The sequence below is a fragment of the Lates calcarifer genome, unplaced genomic scaffold (genome assembly GCF_001640805.2).
Source record: "Lates calcarifer isolate ASB-BC8 unplaced genomic scaffold, TLL_Latcal_v3 _unitig_1078_quiver_1683, whole genome shotgun sequence".
NCBI lineage: Eukaryota > Metazoa > Chordata > Actinopteri > Centropomidae > Lates > Lates calcarifer.
In genome coordinates, this window is record NW_026115275.1 from 1 (window position 1) to 24730 (window position 24730).

Sequence of the window (24730 nt, forward strand, 5' to 3'; positions counted from 1 at the left end):
ACTTTAATATTCTTCTTTAATCTGAGTCCCTGAACCTGGCTTTCCTCTGTCGTCTCCTCAGGTCATGACCCCCGGCCTTTACCACTACTATGTGACAGAATTGGCCTTCTACTGGTCACTCATGTTCTCCCAGTTCACCGACATTAAAAGGAAGGTGAGAGGAACAGTTCACCATGCTGGATCCTCCACAGGCGCCACTCCCTGTTTAACAATTGTTAATATGTCTATTGTTCCTCATTTGGCAGAGCTGTGTGTGTGTGTGTGTGTGTGTGTGTGTGAGAGAGAGAGAGAGAGAGAAGAGAGAGAGAGAGAGAGTTTTTCAAACATATTCACAGAACACACAACATTAACACACAGTGCATTAAGACTGAACCTGACATATACGTTTGCTCTGTTACAATCTTTTACAGTTGTGTTAGTTTTGGAGGGTCACATTTTTTTTTTTTTTTTTTTTTGGGGGTGGGGGGGTGGGTGCTGTTCAGTCTGTGAATGCCTTGTATTTTGAGCACGAGGGCAGCCACAGTCATGTGATTGCAGGATGGAGCAGGCCTAACTCTATTAGAATTACAGAAATTCCACAGAATAGCAGAGTATGATGGAGCTAGTTGCAGCCACAGACACTCACCTTAATGTTTCAGACGTGTTTTATTTCTGCAGACGTCTGGAGTGTGACACTGGAAACATGGGCCAGTTTTTATTTGGAGGCTGGAGGAGTCGAGCTGAACGTTAGGAGGCAGCTTGACTGGATTCATTATGTTCAGATGAAGCTGATGAAACTCCTGTCCAGCTGATTGTTTCAGTAGAGTTGTGAGAGTGTGTTTGTAAAAATAAAGGCCTTTTTAGCTTAGTCACACTGTGATTACTGGCTCTATACCGTGTGTAAACATGCACATTAAAGCAGAGGAGGATTTTATTCGAGCAGTGACGATGGATGCTGCACTTCACTGGTTTTACAGACTCAGCTTATGGAGTTGGAACTTGTGTTTTTATTAAACATCCGCCATCATAAGATCTCAGCCTGGATTCTGGTATCATGATAAGTCTGAGACAAAAAACATAACATGTTACATAATGTTGTCCTAACAGACCATTAAATTCTCTGTTCATGTTAGAGAAGATGTGTGTAGAAAGCTGGTTAGAAACATGGAGCAGACCTCAGCCACTCAATTTGAGAGGAGAATTGTATTCATGTGGACCAGATCTGCTGCAGACCTCCTCCTGTCCACTCCTGCAGTCAGCTGCTGTCAGACCAGATGACTCCATGGTCAGATGCACATGTCTCTCTGTCTTCAGCTCTGCTCTGTTTGTTTGTCTTCAGTCGCTCTGCACTGTTAATCTTTCACCTGTATCTCTCTCTCTGTCCAAGTCTGGCTGAATAAAACAAGTTAGTTTAGATCAGTTTTAGCTTTTTGTTTACTCTTGCTGAGTGATTACTGTTGATGAAATGATTGTGATGAAATTCAGTATGTATTAGTTTTTGTTCATGCTGCTACAAAATGTGATCCGTCCTCGGTGACACGTCTTCACCCAGAGTGGAACAAAGTCAAACATTGAGCAGTTTTAACAGCTTCATGTTCTTTATTGTGACCTTTGACAGTTGACGTGAATAATCAGCGGTGGTGTGATGTGGGGCTGACAGATTTTTTTCTTTGTGGTGTTGATGCTAACAGGAAACTAGGTCTGGATTTTAAAAGCATTCACTTGTGTGTTGCTATTTTTAGCTCATATTTTCTGTTGGTGCCAGACACTCGTGACTGATTGTACATCATATACCTTTAATGCATCAGGGTTCAATTGGTTTCATGTATTATTTATAAAGTAGTAAATGGTCTGGTGCCGGTAAAAGCTTTTATGTTCATATGTCTGCTGTGTATTCAGTACTAAACCAGAACAGTCAGGTCTTTGCTCTCAGCTCCCACAAACTGGATCAGTTCATTAAAACAAATCTTTATTTGCACCCCCAGAGCAGTTCCTACTTTCAATCTGTTCTGCACTCCCTATTTATCTTATTTAGCTGGCAGTTATTTAATATGCCATTTGTTTTGACTTACAAGACAAGTTATTGGTATATTTTCAAAGACCTGAGCAGCCACTTCTCATAATTCACTAAAACAGTGAATAAGGTCAATAATATATGATTGAATTAAATCCTCTGTCCTCTACAGTAGATAAACAGACTAAACAGAGAGGTGAGTCTGTCCTGTTAGAAGACAGGCTGTTCAGTCAGAGGAGGAGTCTCTCCTCCTACAGAGGAGAACCATTGTACTGAACGACTTCCTGTAGTGATCCTGGTCAGGGTGGAGCTGAAGAGGTCTCTGAAGCAGAACAGACCAACATCATCAGTGTTGTGGTAAAAAATACACAACAAGCTCTCAGAGTAAAAGTTCAGTGCCTGACCATCTCTCTGCCTTTTTAATTTCAGGACTTCCTGATCATGTTCATCCATCACCTGGCCACAGTCGGCCTCTCATCAGCTTCTCCTACGTCAACAACATGGCACGAGTAGGGAGCCTGGTGATGTGTGTCCACGATGCCTCTGACTTCCTGTTAGAGGTCAGTCAGACAGTGATGCTCTGAACATTGTACTCAGAACACCATAAGGTGGATTTCCATTTTTATACAATGATTGGTGTTTTATTACCATGTCTGCCTTTGTAACATCCACTGTGTGAGTAACTGTCAGTGACCCTGTCCACCAGGCTGCAACACTTATTACCTTGTTCACAGGTTTTCTGATAAAGAAGGAGGTGTATGTAATGAGTTGGTGTGAAACCTTAACCCAGTGTTGAGACATTTTGAAGCCCATCTGGCACTGAACCGGAATTATCATTAATGTTCTGTAAAACCAACATGAAAGCCAGAGGAAGCTATGACTGTACTCTACAGACAGCAGTTTCCCTCAGGACATTTATTGTTCAGAAGCCTTTTTGCTTCACATCAGCTGTTTTCTGAAACAATAGAGATGAATTGTGATTAGTGTTTAGTGTTTCCAGTCACTTCCACTTGGCTGAAATCCAAAGAGATTAACAATCTGAGTCTGCGAACTTGATACGGTTGATGTGTATAGAAAAAAAATTCTTCACTTCGTAAGACTTATCATAATGTTTCATTTGTGTTGTGTTTTTTTGAACAGGCAGCCAAGCTGGCCAACTACGCCAAATACCAGCGCCTGTGTGACTTCCTCTTCATTGTGTTTAGTGTGGTTTTCTTCATCACACGGCTTGTTATATATCCAGTATGGTGAGTGCTTCATGACACCTGCAACTTCATTGCTGTCTGATAATCAATGGAAATATTTCTATGCTGGGTTTTCCCATCAAAGTAATATCTGTGTTTCTGGGAAACTGGTTAACCAGGAATCATATTTGAACAGACCAGACTGTCTCTGAGTGTGTTTGATTTATTTATATACAGTTTGACTGTTTAATTCACATTATGTTCATACTGAAAATATACTGAAAATATGAATATTTTAACACTGTTCTTACATTTCCTTGTAATTTTTATCTTAATACTATTATATTTATACAGTATTTCTGTTTTCTTAGCTTTTTTTCCTTTTTTCTTTTCTTTTTTAACGTTAATCATTATTACAGCAACATGAGCATGTTAGTGCCTTCAGAGTATACCGCCACATATATTTCACCATACATAACTGAAAAAGACTGACAATTAAATCTTTGAATCTTGAATGTAATATTTTAGTTTTAGCTGAGCTCAGTTCTTTACTGTTTCAATAGAGAAACATCATAATCATAATTACTGTGTGTAATTACTTACTGTAACTTCAGGCCATATCCTGTAACTGTAATTGGTACCAGTGGTCAGAAACACACAGTCTGTACTCTCCTCTCCTTTAATGTATCTCAGGTGACCATGAACAAAAACCACACTCTGATGTTTCAAAATAACTACAACATAATCAAACTGCCACCAGTTTGTAAATCTGATGAGGCAACTTCCTGGACGGCCTCAGTGTGTGACTAACACATTGATCATCATTTCACTGCAGAGATCTGCTGTAAGGCTCCAGTCTAAAAGAGCTGTTCAGACTGTTCCTTGACAGAGAGCTGGATGATGAAGCTCAGCCTCCAGAGACAGACAATAGGAGCCTGTCATTGCCTGAAGTAACCTGAGCAGATATATTCAGTGTCTTGGTGTGGATGAGTGATAAAGCTAGTGTTGCGCTGCAGCTACCTGGACTGAAATCCATACCTGTGCAGGGGTGTGGTGGTGGTGGGGTTGTTGACAACCTGCTGCCACTCAGATGGATTTAAAGACATGACCTCACCAACCACTCACCTAACATTACAGTAGATCTGTGTCACTAACACTGACCTCTGAATGGGAATTACAATCTGTGCTGTCACAGTGGGTCTCATTAGGAGAGGTTCATTATATGGTTAAAGTACAGCTCAGTATCTTATTGCTCCCTCTGGGATAAATTATTACATGTCTTGCTGTTTTTCCAGGGTCCTGAACTCCACCATGTTTGAGAGCTGGGCCATAGTTGGGCCGTTCCCGTCCTGGTGGCTCTTCAACTTCTTACTGCTGGTCCTTCAGGTGCTGCATATCATCTGGTCCTACCTCATAGCCCGAATAGCTGTCAAAGCCATGCTGCGCGGCAAGGTGGGTCAGAAGATTCATCACCAGCTATTCTCTGCTTATTTAAAAAGTAAAAAAAGAACAACTTTGTCAGATATGAAAATATGTTTCTTTTCATTGTCTTACTTGGTAGTAAATCAGGTTTCTTTGGATTGTGGAGATAAGACACAAGGTGTCACCTTTGTACGTCAGTCACATTTTTCAGATCAAATGATGAGTTTCTTGATCATCAAAAATACCTGCTGAGGGTTTTGAACATCCAATTAATAATCTTGTGATTGAGGTGTCTTTAGTCTTTTGGTGTGAGCACCTGTTAGTTTCACTTCACTACACTGTGCTGTAGTTGTAGTTTTTACAGTTTCTGTATTTTCTGTTACATGTCTATAAGTTAAGTCTGGTAACGATCACTGTGCAGTGTAATGTCATGAGGTTTAATGAAGCTCAAACTCTGTCTAAAGATTTGAAAATATTTCATATGATTGAGAAATCTTTTTTAATACTGTGTGAGCAAATATTAACCCTAACCCTAACCCAAGAAGTCCCAAACGTATAGACCCCAAAATATTGATTTCAGACTTGTGGGGACGTAACAGGTTTTTTTTAAATGACTGATGGATAAACTGAGCTTATAACAAACAGAGCAGTGAATTGAATAAATTAATAACAGGCCGGTCCAGGAATCCATCTGAGATCAGAGATTGTTACTTGGCTATTTTTGGTGATGAATTTGTCGCCTCTACACTTTTTCCGCAGTCTGTCCCTGACTCTGTGTCATCTCTCTGCAGACGCAGTTTGTTTCCTCTCCCTCTGGATTGAGAGAGGGAGATCCTGTCTTTCTGTCTCTCTTTGTCCAATGAGCCTCCTGCACCGCTCTCTTGCTTCTCTCGTTTTCCTCTGTCTGCTTGACAACTTTACCTTCTCTGTTTTTTGCTGTAAGTTTCTGTTCACTCCCTTGGTTGTTCTGTCTGTCCCATCCATTTCCATCAGTGCAGCCGCATGGGTTTAAACAGCTGCTGACACTTTAGATTCAACCCCACTGACAAAGTCAGAAAATAGGAGGAGGGCTGTAAATGATGGGTAATGTGGTAATGGTGTCATGAATGTCAGGTATGTCCAACTGTTTCTCATTAGATGGAGTATGTTAAAACTGTCCCCACATCGCCACCCTGTGGCTGTGATGAACATCAATGTAGTACAGTACAACAGTGATGCACTGGATTTAAGTTTCACGGTGAAGATTCACCACCCGACATTTTCTATAAAGATACACTTAATATTACACTTTCTTCAGTCTTTCCTGTGATGTTGAATCAGTCCCTCCTCATTGATTTAATTTCTGTCCACTGTCCGCAGCTCAGTCAGAAATTTCAGAGAACAGTTCAATTGTTTTATCTGAATAATTTTTGAGGCTTAAAAAGGTACGACCGTAAACATAATTCTATCAGAATGTCTGTTTTTAATCTCATGATGCTTGATAACAAAGAACAACAACCAGACCAACCCCATTAGTCTAGTTTCACCTCATGATGTTCTGGTGTCCAGTATCTACAGATCTCAGCTCGCCAGAAAAAATAAAGAGGAGAGGAAGATGAACTCTGAACACTGATAAATATCCTCTTCCATTGTCACAGACCAGCAGGCTTGATAAAAAATGAGTTTGTTCTGTACTCTGCTGATGTTATTTCTCATGATTAAATGAACTTGCAGCAGCAATACCAGCAACTGAAATTTCCTGTTGTTGTTTTAAAAACACAGAAGTGGTTCCAGATGCAGTTTATCTCCACCTGGTAAAGATGAACCACCAAGTCAGTTTCATATTTAATGGAAAATAAATTCATAGGTGACTTCAATAAGAATTACAGATGCTGCTTTATATAATAATAATAATAATAATAATAATAATAATAATAATAATAATAATAATATGAACTTGTCATCTTGGCATTACACATTAGAAAGATAAACTGCCTCTTATAATGTCTCATATTCTTCATTTATAAAAACATCCAACATACAGTAATAATTTTTCTTTTTGTTTTTTAACCTGTGCAGCAAATTTAAAACACATAACCATCTCCATATTTCCTGCCTAATAGGTGTGCAACGACGTCCGCAGTGACATTGAGAGCAGCTCAGAGGAAGAGGCGGACTCAACCACAGAAGGCGTCAAGACTTCAGCTCATTCTCCAAAAGGAGAAAACGGCACAAACGGCCACTGTGCTGCTCCCACCGTCAAAGGCCGAGTGCAGAACCACAGCAGCTGGTGACAGAGCCTGAAGTCCGGAACCTCCTGCAGTTAATACCCTCACGTCTCCAGGAGCTGAATCAGTCACACATACAGTCTACTATCATACAATACACTGACAGTGAGTGTGCACAGATTCATGTTTGTGAACTGATGGTGAATATGGAGACACTGACATCGGCTTTGAAGAGCCCTGTAATGACATGTATGACTTGGGAGGTTAAGTGATATGGAAGTCAGTGGGAGCAAGTGATTTGCATAGCCTTATTCTTCAAATGGGATTTATTTTGTGCTGAGTTTGGCTGCAGATGTTGGTTGGTTTCAATGTTCTCTCCCAGTTTTATTGGTCAGATGAACTTGATTATTTTTTGTTTGTAAGGGGTAATTCACACTGGATCACACAGGACAGAAAACTAAGTGTGTTTAAGGTTTCAAACATGTTGCACTTCTTTTACCAAGTTAAGACATGTCACATAGAAATAACTGATTTATAATGATGTGGTTTTATTGGCTCTTAAACACAGGACAGCTTCTTCATGTGTGACCAGAAATGCAACACTCTTGAAACTTGAAGCCATTTCTGACCTCTGCAGTTTATTGTGTATTTACCCTTTAACCACGTTTGGCTACTTATTGTTTTGTTCTGTTTTACGGTTTTTTACTTCTACTGAGACCAAATGTGTCTGAAATTGTTTGATGTCACTGCCTGTACAGGGATTCAGGTATGAGGACCATACTAAATGTTTGGTATCACGTTCTCACTTGATTGCCTTGTTTAAAACAAACAAACAAACAAACAAACAAAAAAAAACTCCAAAATATATACTGTCGTTGAGAGATGTCTTTCTTACTGCAGTCCTGTCTAGAAACACACTACTGCACTGTGTGGTTAAAGGTATTTAATATAATTTAATACAAATAGCCACAGCGACACTCATAACATGGATTTGATTCAGGCCACCAATGTAAATAACATGTTCTTGGTTAATTTTCTTGGTGAAGTTTTCATAAACAACACATCTTCTATGAGAGGGCACAACACCCCCACACTGAAATCACATAAATGTCCTGAGAAGAATCAACATCTTCATGATTTATCAGTGGTAAAAGAAGAAGGAATGGGGAAATGTCCACATCTGAGTGAACCTGTGGTCAGTCTTTGATCACTTCAGGATCCTGGTTCTCTGCTTCCACTTTCAGCTGCTTCTGCCTCTGCATGTAGCGGTAACCTCTCAGGGCACACAGGTATCCTCCGTACACCGTCAGCAGCATCATGGAGCCGGTGAAAGCCCGGTAACCGATATCAGCCAGGCGCTTTCCAGACACCATGATGAGGATCCTGAAAGACACCAGCAGCAGAATACGTTAAAACATTTCCGAAAGATAAAGTGGATTGTTACTGAATTTCTTAAAGGGGGGCTGATGTTGAACACCACTTATAGTGGTCACTTCATCCATTCACGGTCATTTGATTTTATGTTACAAAAATTTTCATTTCATTTCATCATGATGGTGGACTGTATTTACAGCTGCCACCCGCTACTAATCTTTATATAACGGATTACTACTACTACAAACTAAACTTTACAGAACACAGTGATCTCACAAAAGATGAAGTTCCGTCAGAGATAAATTAACCAACAACCGGCAGCTCCTCTTCAACCCGGAACAAACTGAGACACAGAGACTGAAGCAGACTGAAACCCTAATACAGACTGACAGACTTCATTATAAACTCTCAGCTGAGTCTGGTTTAACTGTCCATTTAAGTTTAGACATTAAATACTTCAGTCATCTCCATTCGTCAGCCACAGTCTTCCAACGTTACTACCCGCACATTATTTTAGCGTTTTCCAGAATTCTCGGGTCTTTGTCACATCTCTTTTCCGACCAAACACCTTTTTATTTTCTTACCTGTAGTGTTAAAAGGCGACAAAAAATGCAGGTTGATGCAGTTGTCCTCAATGTCAACACAGGGACATGTGAAGTTACCACCCAAGCTAACTAATCTTCGCTTTCGTAAGCTACGGACAGCCGGGGGGGACGTTTCTCTTCCTCTCACAGACCTGTGGTTAAAGTAGCAGAGCGCCGCCTACTGGCCCGGAGAAGACAAACGGTTCACATCGTTTCCTCGTGATGATTTATCGAGTTTTTCACAGTAAGAAGAACATTAAGGTTTTTGTCTGAAGCAAACAGTGTGACTTGTTATGCCATGTACTGTAACACTGTTTACAGTTGTTTGTGTCCATCCTACATAAACACACATCCATCATTCATTCTCACTTTAAATAAACTAGGCCACAACCCTTTGATCTAACACAGTTTCTCTGCATCATAATTCAGTTTGTTAAATAACTTTATTAACCATAACACTTGGTTATTTGAAGTACGTTTAAAATCCCCTCCACGGCTCAGTTCACTAATCAGAATAAAACTGTGATGGACTGAGTTATCTACTGAGGCATGCGCAACTGAGGCATGCGCAAAGAAGTTATGACGTCATCGACAAGCCATCCAATGAAAGGGGCTGTTACCTTGATTAAAATTATGGATTTTTCTAGATGTGAAAGTTCCTGGAAACATTTGGGATGAGGTAAGAACACAATAAAATACAAAACACTGGTCCGGTCGTTTTTAGACATTTTAATGTGTAAGAGTTACAGATTATTCCTTTAAACCAATGTTTTCAGTAAATTACTAAAATTAAATTTAATATTCTTGTTTAAATTAACACCAGACTTTGTGTCTGAAGGAGAACTGAGAATCTGTCAGAGTTTGATAAGGCACCGAACATTTCTATAGGAGGAAAGTTTCGGTTTTTACGACCCTCCGTGATCCTGTTAACGCATCACCGCATGCGCACTCCAGCTTTAAGGGTGACGTCAGACGCCGAGAATCGCACACCTGGGCGGGCGTTCAACAGACGGTGTAGGTATGGTGATGGCGGGTCTGAACAGAGAAACTGGTTCAGAGACACCGAGATGATCGGTACAACCACAAGAGGAGCTGGAAACACACCTGGACACGTGAGTGATGTCTGTCAGGTAGTTCATGTTGCTGCCGTCAGGTGTGTGAGCGCGTGTCAGGCTCGTTGTGCTTGTTTAGACTCAGGTGTTTAACTGTGCTGCAGTATGTTGTAGTGTCCTGTTGTTTAAACTCAGGTTGACAGAGTTTAACAGAAGAACAGTCGGTGTGTGTGGTCGCTCACACACGAGATTAACTCACTGAGCTGGAAACACTCATTAGTTCAGACTGGATTCAGATCAGGAGGAAACGCGCGGGAAAAAACATTTTCACTCCAATTTAAGTCAAAGAGCGTTTTCAAGCTGCTCAGTGTGGTTAAAGTCAGAGCTGAAGAGCCACACAATCTAAACTGATGTTTGTTTAAAGTGAACATAAAGTGACAGGGTGTGGTGGTTATTGAATTCAGTCACGTTATTGATCAGTGAACTGTGAAACCGCTGAGACGGTCAAACGTGGAGCAAGGCCTCTGCAGGTAACAGTTGCTGTCATTTCATCCACCAGCGTGTCCGACCACTAAAGCTGTTTGTGTCTCTGACAGACTTGGATAGTTCTTCAACATTATCGACAGGATTCCTACAGAGACAGAGCTTTTTATTAACCAGTTTAACCTCAAACATCTCTGTCTGTCTGTACCAGACTCCACTGACAAACAGTGATTTACTGGGAGCTGCTGGAATAGCATTGCCTCTGTTAGTTACTGTGTGAGTTTCAGAGGAGAAATAAGTTTTCATTAAAACACAAACTAACAAATGGAGGAGCAGACTGATGTCAGGACACAACCTGGATTTAATGAGTCTGTTCTCAGACAAACTCAGTGTGGATTGTCATTCAATTTTCCTCCTGATTTCCCCCCCCCCCCAAAAAAAAAGAAAAAAAAAAGTTCAGGAAACATCAGAGACTGGAGATGTGACTCATACTTTTCATTTAATTAACAGAACAGCGTCATCCTATGGTGAGAGAGAGGAAACGACTCCTGGAGAACCTGGTCCTGTAAAACTTGGTGAGTGATGCCTGTAAAGGAGCTGAGTTAGCTTAGCATTGGCATTGATGTCATTGCTGTCAGGTGTGTTGGTTCCTGTCAGGCTGTTTTTTCACAGCATATAATGTTCTGTTTTTATCAAGTTTCCATGTTTAAATTGAAGTTCAAAGAATTAAACAAGAGAACAGTCTTTATGTATAATATCTATAAAACCACACAGATACCAGAGTGAAGGTCAGGAAATGATCAAACTGTCAGCGACTTTACTCAGACATGTTTTTTTTTCTTTTGTCTTCCAGGCAGATCTACGAACTAGTAAGTCTCATTTTTTACTTTTTATTCTGTGTTGTGTCATGGCTGCTGTGAATCTCTCACACATCTGTCTGTTGTGTATTGAGTCTTATCATGGCCGCCGTGTCATGACTTGTGTTGTTGAATTGTGTTGGAGGGATGTCTTTAACACAATCAGAATATTTAGTGATATTTTGTTGTTTGGATAGTAAGGTTATTTAGAGACTGCAGAATGTTTGGATCTATCCATTTCCTCGTTCATCCGACGTGACCAAGTTTGTCCCCTGTTCATATGTACCTGTAAACATCAGAGCCTTTTAGATCTACAAAGTGCTGTTTCTATTTTACTTGTGCTGGGTGTTGTTGTTAATACAGATAACAGAATGAGTCTCAGTCAGTCCTGCTGTCCTCTGTCCATTTGCATAAATTCTGTGTATTGAACCTGTGTCTGCAGTGTTTGTTTGGAGCTACTGAGCCAGTGATGGTGAGACCAGGAAGAATTGGGTGTTGGTATTGGTTCAGTGTCTGAACAGACAGGACTCTGGGGGATCAGACAGGGTTTATGTTCACTGAGGACAGATGGCTTAAAGATAGAAATGTGAAGTTTTTGTTTTGTGGTGTTAAAGGTCACGAGTGTCTGTAATCTGCCTGTTGACTCTGTATTGAAGGTGTCTTGTTTTGGCCGCTGTTCTTTGATTATTGATTTCTGTCTGATCAGCTTGGATTAATATTTCTGCACTAACTTTTTATTTGTAGGTAAATCTACAGTTGGTGAGTCTCATTTTTATTTTAATTCCATGTTGTGTATTTGGAGGCTGCTGTGCTGCTCATCTGTCTCTGTAGAGTACCACGGAACAGTTAATTTAAATATAATTCAAAGAGTTAAAATCATATCAAAATGAAATTAAAAAATTCTCATTGAAATCATGACTCATCACAAGATCTGTCTAAATAATTGCAATGATATATATTTATATATTACATGTTTTATCTTACCTTAGACTTGTTGTATTTTGACTGTTTATTTTTGAAACTGTAATAAAATACATCAGTGTTTGTCTGTATGATGATGCATTTAGGCATTTTCTGCCCTAATGTGTCATCTCTAACACATTTCAACCATGTCATCATAGCTTTTCAGATTCTTGAAACCTGTGAATTAGGTTTTTAACCAGATGTGACCTTTGATAGAAACTGCTAACATGATAAACATGATGAATTCCTGATAAACAGCAGCTGCACATAGAGACATGAGCTGTGTCCAGAAACATCAGCTGACAGAGTTAACAGCTGCACAAGTTAATGTGCTGTTTTGTTCATTTATTGTATCTCTAGCAGAAAATTACAAACACAACAATGTGACAACATGTTGATCCAAAGCCCTCAGTCTGTTCCTCTGTTAGCTGTCACTGATTCACAAACTGAAACTCAAACACACAACTGTCTCAACAGTTTTCTACAAATCATCAGGTTTGCGTCTTTGTTATTTTTGGGCCACACCGCCTTCTCCTGTCTATCCCTCCCTCTTAGTCTCGGCCATCGAGCCAATCTAACGATCTATCCATTTCCTGGTTCATCATTCCAACATGGCTGCCCATCAGTCCCCATGTACTCCATCTCAGTGTTAGATTCACACACACTGTGGTTTGCGTCTTTGTTTATTTTTTTTGTTATTTTTGGGCCACAGCGCCATCTCCTGTCTATCCCTCCCTTTTTGTCTTGGCCATCAAGCCAATCTAACGATCTATCCATTTCCTCGTTCATCCAACATGACCAAGTTTGTCCCCTGTTCATATGTACCTGTAAACATCAGAGCCTTTTAGATCTACAAAGTGCTGTTTCTATTTTAATTGTGCTGGGTGTTGTTGTTAATACAGATAACAGAATGAGTCTCAGTCAGTCCTGCTGTCCTCTGTCCATTTGCATAAATTCTGTGTATTGAACCTGTGTCTGCAGTGTTTGTTTGGATCTGCTGAGGCAGTGATGGTGAGACCAGGAAGAATCAGGTGTTAGGTCAGAGCTGGACTGATGTGGTTCAGAGTCTGAACAGACTGTTTCAGGACTCTGGAGGATCAGCAAGGTTTATATTCAGTGAGGACAGATGATTTGCTGGTCTTTAAATCATTAGTTATCAATCATGTGAGACAGGGAGGAGATCCAGTGTAAATGATTTGAGGGAGCTGCAGCTAATGATGACAGGAATGTTTTAGTGATGTGGTGTAAATGAATGTTGTATTAAGTCAGTCTCATCAGTCTGTGGTCAGTTGTGTACTGAAGGTGTCTTTGCTGTAACAAAGCCTGAACTCATCTTTCTCCATCTCTTGTTTGTCCATCTTTTTTCTGGCTGCCATCAGTCACAGCAACACCTCTGTTTGTTTCATCTGTATCTGTGGCTACAAACAGTTTCTTTCTTAATGGGTTTACTACTAATAAACTTCAAATCAGTTACAAAGTGTTTTACAGTAACAAACTAAAGAAACTGGCAGTGTTTTTATTTGTGCTGTGGGTTTTCATTGTTCCCTGATTATCCATCCAAGTTCCATGTTGTGTTTCTGTGTTCAGGGCTTTAGCTCTATGTATCGGCTAACATTCATATTCAGCCCATCAGATTATTAAAGTAGTTTTTCTCCTTGTTCACCTCGTATTCTGAAAGTTAGGTAATGTCCAGATCACATCAGTTATCATTCATATTTGGTAAAAGCTCTGAAGGTAGCTGCCATTTGTCATTGCTCCTGGTTGATAAATGTGGTGTTTGCTGTGATTTGTGATTTTGAACATAGTTTGTGTTGCAGGATAAATTAACTTGATGTGAGATTCTAAATTCATTATAAAGCCTCAAAAAGATCAGCCCTGTTTTCTCACCATAGATCGATCAGTCCAGAGAGTTGGCAGCATTGTCCTCAGGTCTCATTTTCTCTCCAGGTTTCCTTTCAACATTGACTGCTGCTGTTGACACATATGCAAAGGAGCTGTTTCCTGATTCCATGTTTGGATGTGTTTGGTGAGATTTGGTTGTAGACCATTGACAAAGCAGATGACTTGAGATGTTTTACTTTGATTTGTCCAAGTGCTTCAACAGACACGTCTTCACTGTCCACAAGTCAACAAGTTACTGTTGACACATTTGGCCTTTGATGTGGTCGACAGGATGTCTGAAGAAGTAGTTCAGAGACACAGTAACCTGGTAATGTCAGATTCAGATCTTAGGTTCTGACAGAATCAGTGATATTTGGACCAAACCTTTGCACATTTTTCTAATGTGGTGAATCAGAACCAGGATTCAATGAACCAGGACTTGTTAACATGACAGAGAATGAGGTCAAATGAGTCGACTCGTACCATAAGAAGGCAAGGCTTTTCTCCTTCCCCTTCTTCTCTGTGTGAGAGGAAGTCCACGCTGTCAGAACAGTCATTCAGTTCTTAGAGAAAAAGGAAAAACCCTAATTCTACTAGTCCATGTACAGATTATGGACTCTACTGAGTTGTGTGCCATAGTTGTGCAGTTTCCAAAACCAGACAAGGATCCATCTGGTGTTGTGAATCAGCTGACTATGGTATGCTGTTATGATCTTAGTGTTTTAGGGACAGATTTGGTGACGTAGATCAAACTGTAGCTTTAAAATCACTCCAAGCGTTGGTGATTCAGTCAGGACGTGTCCACACACAGAACTTAAGATCGGACTCTGACATTGCTGGGTTACAGTGTCTCTGAACTACTTCTGTAGATGAGCTGTTCAGTCACCCCAGAAGTCAGATGTGTAGACAGAGACTTGTAGACTTGTAAACATTGTGTTGATGAGTCTGTTTGAAACATTTGGGTGAATCGGGTTCAAACATTTCAGGTTGTTGCTTTGTCAGTGGTCTGTTGCTTCATCTTACCAAACACGTACAGTAATGCTGAATCAGTTAATGGATCCTTTTACAGATCTACCAGCAGCAGTCAATGTTGTAAGGCCACCTGAAGAGAAATGACTCCTGGACAGTTAGGTGGGATTGTTTGTTGTGCAGCCAAACCAGGGTTGATGCAGAGAGAGGAATGTGAGGGATGCTACCTCTGTTTTATGACAGTCAACACAGACAGTTTGTCTCTTTGTCTGTCTCTGTGTCTGTGGGGGGTTCAGGGTCAGGTAAACAGCCTAAACGGCTACATGAAGTCAGGTATCTTGACAGTCGGGGGTTTCTGTGATGATTTCTGAATGTTCAGCTGCTCCTGATGATAAATGTGCTGTTTGATGTGCACTGAACATAACTGATGGTTCTACATTTTCTCTTATTTAGGTTATAGTTGAGATAACCTTAATTAACTTGAGGAGCATTTATTGTTTTCAATATTTCCATTTAACATTGAAAGTAACTCTGTTTAGTCCCTTGTTACTCCTCAGCTGTTTGATAATGGCCTGCTCATAAGTTATTTGTTCTAGATGAGTGGTTTAAATTATCAAGCATAACTATCTCTTGATTTGATGTAGACTGATAATTGACTGTTACTGTGTTTGAGTTTGGTTTTCTCCAGTTGTCATTCAGCCCACAGATGATGTTTTGTCATGAATACATTAAAACCTGAGTGATGCTGCCAAATAAAATGTGAAATTCTCTATGTTGGTGGTTTTGCCTGGTTTCAGTATTTCATCATCAGATGGTGGAGGTACGTGGACAGGCTATGTATATATTGATTGAGATCCTTTAAATCCAGAGAGATGTACTTTGTTTATTCTGTCAAGATCACCATCCATAGTTTCATATAAATTTTATGTTACTTCTAACTTCAGTGTTAAGTGGATCATCAGGTTAAACTCTGTCTTGTCTTTCTCTGCCAAGTTGAATTCCAACTGGAGACTCTGAAGTCGAGTAGTCCAGTTGGACTAATTTTTTTGTACACAAATTTTTGTTTTTCTCGGCATGTTGGGAGGCCTCCCAGCAGGGGAATTTATCCCACCCCTGCAAAGTGTCACTTCAGGGTACAGTAGCATCAGTCTCTGATATTCACTGCAGCAACAACTAACTCTGGGATATTTTGATCTGTTTCATACATTCATTAGATTGTCGTCGGATCAGTTTATTGCGCGGTAGGCAGTTTAACAGGCAGGAGTGTCTGGATTCTCTGGGAGGGAGGAAGCCTGGCAGACAGAGACAACTCAGATGATTTTGAAGAAGCTGATGGACACTCATTTTGGGTATATTTAACAGGATAACAGCGATCATGATAATGAAAACCTAACTAATGTGTCAGGTGAACCAGGTTGACACTACATTTTACAGTTTTTTTCCTACTAAATCACTTCCTATCAACAATAGCAACATTATGCTGTGGGCTGAATTCAGAGAAGGTCTTAAGGTTAACAGGTGTTGAATAGAAACAGAGAATAAAACTTAGTTTCAATGACAAAGTATTGCCATCATTAATGGGAGGAAATTGGTGCTGTATCTTATGTTTCTTTTTTTATTTGCTTTGCTAAATGGTGCTGCTTATCAACCCCTTCAGGATATATTAGAGTGGTATTTTGACTGTTGCAAACCCTTTCACATGGACAGCATTTTCTGTATCTCTGCATTAACATGCTTTGTAGATGTCTTACTGACTCCATCATACTTTTTTTTTTTTTTTTTTTTTTTTTTTTTTACCTGAGCAAAGATTCAGGCTCTAGGTAGTGCGAAATCACATGTAGACCTGACCAACTTGTAATGTCTTGTAAGTATTAGGCCACTGGAGTTTTGGAAGCAGCTGTTGTTGTCCAAGGGATTAGAGTAAGTGTCAAGAAAACCATTATCTTTGTTGCTGCTTGCCTTGTTTGAGACTCTTACTTGTCTTGGCATTGTTTCTGGCCAATCTCAGGTGGACAGACATGGGGGGTGGGTTTATGTATGGGTGTAGGGGCCATTCAGAGCAGTGCAGGGGCATTGCTTTCCACCGCTGCAGATGGTTTGATGCTGAAATGTCAACAACTCTTCTAGACTGGTGAGTAAACAACTATTACTGCACACAGTGTCTAGGTAATGATATTAAAAACACCCTTCTTTTTAAGGGTTTTGTCCAATTACTCTGTGGTTGAAGAGTTTCAGGATGTACAGGGCATGAGGTGATGAAGGCTGGAGCTGATTTGTTTCTCGTGCTGCCAGAGAAATCAGGGTGGGACACTGTGATCCAGAGAAGTTGTTTCCTGGATGGCTGTTAAGAAGAGGCAGGCCGAACTGCACCAAGACCTCCTTCTTGATGATGATGCCTCAGTGCCATGTGATTCATGTGTTAAGATAAGTTTTTCCACATATCATCCATTTCTGTTTAATCTTTGCTTGGTTTACAGTGATGCTAATTGATGTACTGATGCTCAATGATTGTTTTTGTCTGAGTCAGACGTCCAACCTGAAGGAACACTGGACTACTGTGGCCTGACCTGAAATCACCGAGCCCTGGACCTCCAGACCTCACAGCTGAATGACTCCCATACTCCACAAGTCTGGAAGACGCCCTGCAAACTACAGGATGTGGACAACTGTCCTGCCTCCGGCTCTGTCACGTCATCAGACTCTACAACGCTTAAACTGTCTGCCTCTGTCTGTCTCTTTGTCTGTGTTCAAGGCTTTAGCTCTATGTACCAGCTAACATTCACATTCAGCCTGTCAGAGTATTAAAGTCAGGCACATTGATAGTCAGGGTTTCTATGATTACTGTCTGATTGTTTTGAGACAGTTTAGTAGTTTTTCTCCTTACTCAGCTCGTACTCTGAAAGTTCGGTAATGTCCAGCTCAAATCAGTTATCATTCGTATTTGGTAAAAGCTTTTAATCTGAAGGTAGCTGCTTATTGTCACTGCTCCTGGTTGATAAATGTGGTGTTTGCTGTGATTTATGCAGCGTAGTTTGTGTTGCAGGATAATTTAACTTTTGATGTGAGATTCTAAATTCATTATGAAGCCTCAGAAAAAGATGAGTCCTGTTTTCTCAGCATAGATGGATCAGTCCAGATAGTTGTCAGCATTGTCCTCAGGTCTCATTTTCTCTCCAGGTTTCCTTTCAACATTCACTGCTGCTGTTGACACATCTGTAAAGGAGCTGTTTCCTGTTTGAACATGTTTGTATGTGGTCGTAGACCATTGACAAAGCAGATGACTTGAGATGTTTTACTTTGATTTTTCCAAGTGCTTCAACACACTCGTCTTCACTCTGTCCACAAGTCAACAAGTTGCGGTTCACACAATTGGCTGTTGACGTGGTCGACAGGGCGTCTGAAGAAGTAGTTCTGAGACACAGTAACCTGGTAATGTCAGATTCAGATCTTAAGTTCTGTGTGCACATGTCCTGACAGAGTCAGTGATATCTGGACCAAACCTTTCCACATTTTTCTAATGTGGCAATTCAGAACCAGGATTCAATGAACCAGGACTTGTTAACACTACAGAGAACGAGGTCAAATGAGTCGACTCACATAATAAGAAGGCAAGGCTTTTCTCCTTCCCCTTCTTCTCTGTGTGAGAGGAAGTCCACGCTGTCAGTACAGTTACTCAGTTTTTAGAGGAAAAAGGAAAAAGCCTAGTTCTTCTAGTCCACGTACAGATCATGGACTCTATGGAGTTGTGCGCCATAGTTGTGCAGTTTCCAAAACCAGACAAGGATCCATCTGGTGTTGTGAATCAGCTGACTGCGGTATGCTGTTGTTATGATCTTAGTGTTTTAGGGACAGATTTGGTGATGTAGATCAAACTGTAGCTTTAAATTCAGTCCAAACGTAGGTGACTCAGTCAGGACTTGTCCACACACAGAACTTAAGATCTGACTCTGACATTGCTGGGTTACAGTGTCTCTGAACTACTTCTGTAGACGAGCTGTTCAGTCACGTCAGAAGTCAGATGTGTAGACAGAGACTTGTAGACTTGTAAACACTGTGTCGATGAATCTGTTTGAAACATTTGGGTGAATCGGGTTCAAACATTTCAGGTTGTTGCTTTGTCAGTGGTCTGTTGCCTCATCTTACCCAACACATACAGTCATGCTGAATCCGTTAATGGATATTTTACAGATCTACCAGCAGCAGTAAATGTTGTAAGGCCACCTGAAGAGAAATGACTCCAGTGAGGTGGGATTGTTTGTTGTGCAGCCAAACCAGGGTTAATGCAGAGACAGGAACGTGAGGGAGGCTACCTCTGTTTTATGACAGTCAACACAGCCTGAATACAGACAGTTTGTCTCTTTGTCTGTCTCTGTGTCTGTGGGGTGTTCAGGGTCAGGTAAACAGCCTAAACGGCTACATGAAGTCAGGTATCTTGACATTTGGGGGTTTCTGTGATGATTTCTGGGGAAACTCTGTCCATCTGAGATTGTTTTGAGACAGCTGGTTAGTTTTGTCTTTGTTGACCTTCATCTGTGATAAATGAATTAGAATGTTCAGCTGCTCCTGATGATAAATGTGCTGTTTGATGTGCACTGAACATAACTGATGGTTCTACGTTTTCTCTTATTTAGGTTATAGTTGAGATAACCTTAATTAACTTGAGGAGCATTTATTGTTTTCAATATTTCCATTTAACATTTAAAGTAACTCTGTTTAGTCCCTCGTTACTCCTCAGCTCTTAGATAATGGCCTGCTCATAAGTTATTTGTTCTAGATGAGTGGTTTAAATTATAGAGCATAACTATCTCTTAATTTGATGTAGACTGATAATTGACTGTTACTGCATTTGAATTTGGTTTTCTCCAGTTGTTCAGCCCACAGATGATGTTTTGTTATGAATACATTAAAACCTGAGTGATGTTGCCAAATAAAATTGAAAATCCTCTAAGTCAATTGTTTTGCCTGGTTCCAGCATTCCATCTTCAGATGTTGGAGGTACATGGACAGGCTAGGTATAGATAGATTTGAGATCCTTTATATTCAGATAGTTGTACTTTTTTATTTTTAATTTTTTTTTTATTCTGTCAAAATCATCACCATCCATAGTTTCCTATTAATTGTAACTTCAGCGTTAAGTGGTTTTTGAGTTTAAACTCTGCCAAGTTGAATTCCATCTTGAGTCTCTGAGTTCTAGTAATCCAGGTGGTCTAAAATTTCATACACTTATGATTTTTAGTTTTTTTTTTTTTTTTCTCAGAGTGTAGGGAGGCCTCCCAGCAGGGGAATTTATCCCACCCCTGCAAAGCGTTAAGTCACTAGGGTACAGTAGCATTAGTCGCTGATCTTCACTGCAGCAACAACTGACCCTGGGATATTTTGATCAGTTTCATACGTTCATTAGATTGTCCTTGGACCGGTTTATTGCGCAGTAGGCAGTTTAACAGGCAGGAGTGCGTGTGGATTCTCTGGGAGGGAGGAAGCCTGGCAGACAGGGACAACTCAGATGATTCTGAAACTGTTGATGCACACTCAGTTTGAGTATATTTAACTTATGAGGACATAAAAAAACTTAACTGATGTCTCTGGTGAACCAGGTTGACACCATATTTTACAGTTTGTTCCTATGGAGTTACTTCCTATCAACAATAGAAACATTATGCTGTGGGCTGAATTCAGAAGGTCTTAAGGTTAACAGGTGTTGTGTTTAATAAAAACAGAGGATACAACTTTAGCTGTTACAACTTGCTTTCAATGACGTATTCACATCATTTACAATGAAAATTGGAGTGGTCTTTTGATTGTTGCAAATCCTTCCACATAGACAGCGTTTTCTGTATCTGCATTAACATTTTTTTTTAAACCTCTTACTGACTGCATCATACAGAGTGACAAATCCCATCTAGAACTGACAAAGTTGTGACATACTCAAAGTATTATGCCAGTAGAAGCAGTTGTTGTCCAGATGATTAGAATGGATAAATCTGTAGGAATAAGTTGTTACTGTTTGCCTTGTTTGACTCTTTGACCTGTCTTGGCATTGTTTCCGTTCAATCTCAGATGGACAGACATGGGGGGTGGGTTTATTTAGGGGCTAGTCAGAACAGTGCGGTGGCATTGCTTTCCATTGCTGCAGCTGGTGTATTGCTGAAATGTCGGTTTCTTCTAGACTGGTGAGTAAAAACCTGTTAAAGCTAATATTGTCTATGTAATATCAGATTATTTTTCACACCAATCTGCAGTAAAACCTTTTTTTTGTGTCCATTATAGTTTTTAGACCACCTCCCTATTCCTGTAATGACCCTCATTCTCAATGTGTACTAAAGAACACATACTTGTCTCTGATGTCCAACCAATGCAAAGGTCCACACTATGCGTTTACATATATATATTGTACAGTGGTACGATTTTAATTTCTAAATACAAGGACTTGAGTTTATGCAGAATTAGGCTAATCCACTAGAACCCTGAGTCATTGTTAGTTGATAGATGACATGGAAATGAAAACATCTAATTGTACTTCTTGGATGAATAGTTGTAGGGTGCCATGAGGTGATGGAGGCTGCAGTAGGTTCAGCAGATTCTTGTGCAGCCAGATCAATTGGGGTGGTATGCTGTGGCCCAGAGAAGTTGTGTCCTGGATGTCTCTGAAGGACAGGAAGTCCGAGCTGTACCATTCCCCTCTTGATGTTGATGATGCCTTGATGTCACAGTTCACCGATTAAGATAAGTTACTTTTTCCAAATATATTATTTACTTCTGTTTGGTCCTTTTTTGGTTTTCTGATGCTAATTGATTTACTGATACTAATTGATTATTATTGTCTGTCTTTGTTTGAGTCAATGTCCAAACTGAAGGAGGATTGACTGTGGCTTGACCTGAGCTGATGCCTTGCCAACCAAAGGATGCAGATGCCTGCTCAGCCCCCCGGTGCCATCAGATGCGACAATGCTGCAGCACCTGGTCCCTCCTACCTCCATGGGCTCGGATTTATATTATGTTATTCTTAGTGTATTCTGTTTTATTAGATATTATTTATGATGTACATGAGAAATAAAAATTTTAAAAAATGGAAAAATTCCAATGAAAACTTTAAAAACCCAAATATTTAAAAACTTAAACACAAAAACTTAAAAATGTATTTGAAAATTAAAAAGCAACAGCTCCACAAAAACAAAACAAAATTTTAAAAACAAAAACCTAAAAAGCCAAACACCTAAAACAAAAACAAAAATGTCTGACATAAAACAACAGCTTAAAAAAACAAACCTTGGAAAACCAAATAGGAAGTTAGAAACCAAAACTCCAGAAACTCAAAATTTAAATAAAGGCAAAAACTCAAAGCCACACTTGACATTGCAAACATTTAAAAACATAAAAACCCACAAACGTAAAACCCAAAACTCAAAAACAAATATTTAAAAAAAACTAATCCCAAAAACCCATAAACATAAAACCCCAAATTTAAAGACCTAAAAACCTAATACTTAAAAAAAAAAAAAATCAAAACATTAAACATATTGTAAAAAAATTAAAAACATCAAAAATCTAACCCTCTAAAGAATTCAATGAAAAACTAAAATCTTAAACACAAAATGCAAAAACAAGTTACGTTCTTTTTAGTATTTTATTTCTCATGTATTTGTTTTCTATTGCATTTTTATAGACCATAGATTCTTACATCTATAATCTGTATTCTCATGAATGATGTGTGTTCCTGTGTTTGAAGTAAAATCATTGTTTATATCTTAAGTTGGTTGTTTTTCTGGTCTTATTTTTCCTTCTTTAAAGTTTCATGAGGAACTGGTAATGTTGCTAATGGTCCAGAAAGAAGCCAACAACTGTAAAACGTATTTATCTGAACAAAAAAGGTAAAGCCTAAAAACATAAAACCTGTTCCTTTTAAAACCTTAAATCTTTAAATTTAAAGTAAACCTATAAACTTTAAGAATGTAAAACATCACATAAAAAAATAAAGATTTCAGAAGACATTCAATGTACAACTATTCTTTTAACTTAATTTTCTCAATACAAATTGCAGATTTTGTACTCATGTTAGTAGTAACAGCAATTTATTTTGCTGCTTTGATCCTTTTTTTTTTTTTTTTAACTCTTAGGGTTAGGGTTAGGGGATAGAGGGTTTTAGCCAGAAGTGCCAGGGGGTGCACTTGGTTTTTGGCGAATAGCTTTGTTTGTGGTGGTCGCAGAGTCATGAGACCCACATGCTCCCCACTAATTCCATGATGGGCTTTCCAACGGCGCCAGCCACGAGTCTCTCTTAGCTTGCGTTAGGGTTAGGGTTAGTAGAATATCTCTTTGATCCTCCCCGTTTGGTCCGCCGACTCAACGGTTTGGTGTGGAGGGTCAAAGGAAATGTACGGGCCAACGCATATCGCTACTAGGCTCCCCGTACAATGTGCCCAATCTACAACAGTAGTTCTATTTTTAGTCCCGTAGATTAAGGTTAGGCCTGCGGGTTGGATTATATTTTGTTCCTCCTTTTAGGGTTTAGGGTTCTGGATCAGAATTAATTCAGAGTATGGTTACCCTTCTGGTTGTTTTTAGATTGTATTTTTAAGTCTGAGGTCGGGGTCTCATTAAGTTAAATTAAAGGGTTTGTCAAATGGTATGAGGTCCCAGTTTAGGGTTAGGGGTTAGGGTTATAGGGTTAGGGGGTTTGGGGGTTAGGGATTAGGGTTAGGGTTAGGGTAGGGTAGGAGGTTAGGGTTAGGTTAGGGATAGAGGGGTTTTAGCCAGAAGTGCCAGGGGGTGCACTTGGTTTTGGCGAATAGCTTTGTCTGTGGTGGTCGCAGAGTCACGAGACCCACCATGCTCCCCCACTAATTCCACCGATGGGCTTTCCAACGGTGGCAGCCCCATGTCTCTACGAGCTAGCGTCAGCCGAGCTACAGTGATATGGAGGGGGGGGTGCAGTTGTATTTGGCCCAATAACTTTGTCTGTGGTGGTTGCAGAGTCATGAGACCCACATGCTCCCCACTAATTCCACGATGGGCTTTCCAACGGCACCAGCCATGAGTCTCTCTGAGCTTGCATTAGGGTTAGGGTTAGTAGAATATCTCTTTGATCCTCCCCGTTTCGTCCGCCGACTCAACGGTTTGGTGTAGAGGGTCAAAGGAAATGCACGGGGCCGACGCATATCGCTACTATGCTCCCCGTACAATGTGCCCTATCAACAAACAGTAGTTCTATTTTTAGTCCCGTAGATTAAGGTTAGGCCTGCGGGTTGGATTATATTCTATTCCTCCTTTTTAGGGTTTAGGGTTCTGGATCAGAATTAATTCAGAGTATGGTTAACCTTCTGGTTGTTTTTAGATTGTATTGAGGTGTCATTAGGTTTGAATTAAGGGGTTTGTCAAATGGTGTGACAGGGTCCCAGTTAGGGTTAGGGGTTAGGATAGAAAAAGACTAGGGTTAGGGTTAGGGTTAGGGATATTGATAGAGGGTTTTAGCCAGAAGTGCCAGGGGGTGCACTTGGATTTTGGCGAATAGCTTTGTCTGTGGTGTCGCAGAGTCATGAGACCCACATGCTCCCCACTAATTCTACGATGGGCTTTCCAACGGCGCCAGCCCCATGTCTCTATGAGCTAGCGTCGCCGAGCCACAGCGATATGGGGGGGTGCAGTTGTATTTGGCCCAATAACTTTGTCTGTGGTGGTCGCAGAGTCATGAGACCCACATGCTCCCCCACTAATTCCACGATGGGCTTTCCAACGGCACCAGCCATGAGTCTCTCTGAGCTTGC

At 40.2% G+C, this 24730-nt stretch overlaps 2 protein-coding genes across 2 annotated transcripts; one reads left to right on the top strand and one right to left on the bottom strand.

Annotated features, from left to right (window-relative positions):
- Window positions 1-25: 25 nt before the first annotated feature.
- Window positions 26-7668, top strand: LOC108886075 (ceramide synthase 5-like; the record flags this gene model as incomplete). Its single annotated transcript, XM_018680691.2, is given in 6 exon segments — window positions 26-154; window positions 2423-2464; window positions 2467-2553; window positions 3134-3240; window positions 4473-4629; window positions 6702-7668. Coding segments are annotated over 6 exon segments (693 nt in total), but the record flags the coding sequence as incomplete, so codon positions are not given.
- A 66-nt stretch (window positions 7669-7734) lies between these two features.
- LOC108886074 (cytochrome c oxidase assembly protein COX14 homolog) lies at window positions 7735-8907 on the bottom strand. Its single transcript, XM_018680690.2, has 2 exons — window positions 8765-8907; window positions 7735-8189 (listed from the first exon to the last, which is right to left on the bottom strand). The coding sequence occupies exon 2, from the start codon at window positions 8177-8179 to the stop codon at window positions 8003-8005; it is 177 nt and encodes a 58-aa protein (XP_018536206.1). The 5' UTR covers window positions 8180-8189; window positions 8765-8907; the 3' UTR covers window positions 7735-8002.
- Window positions 8908-24730: the final 15823 nt, after the last annotated feature.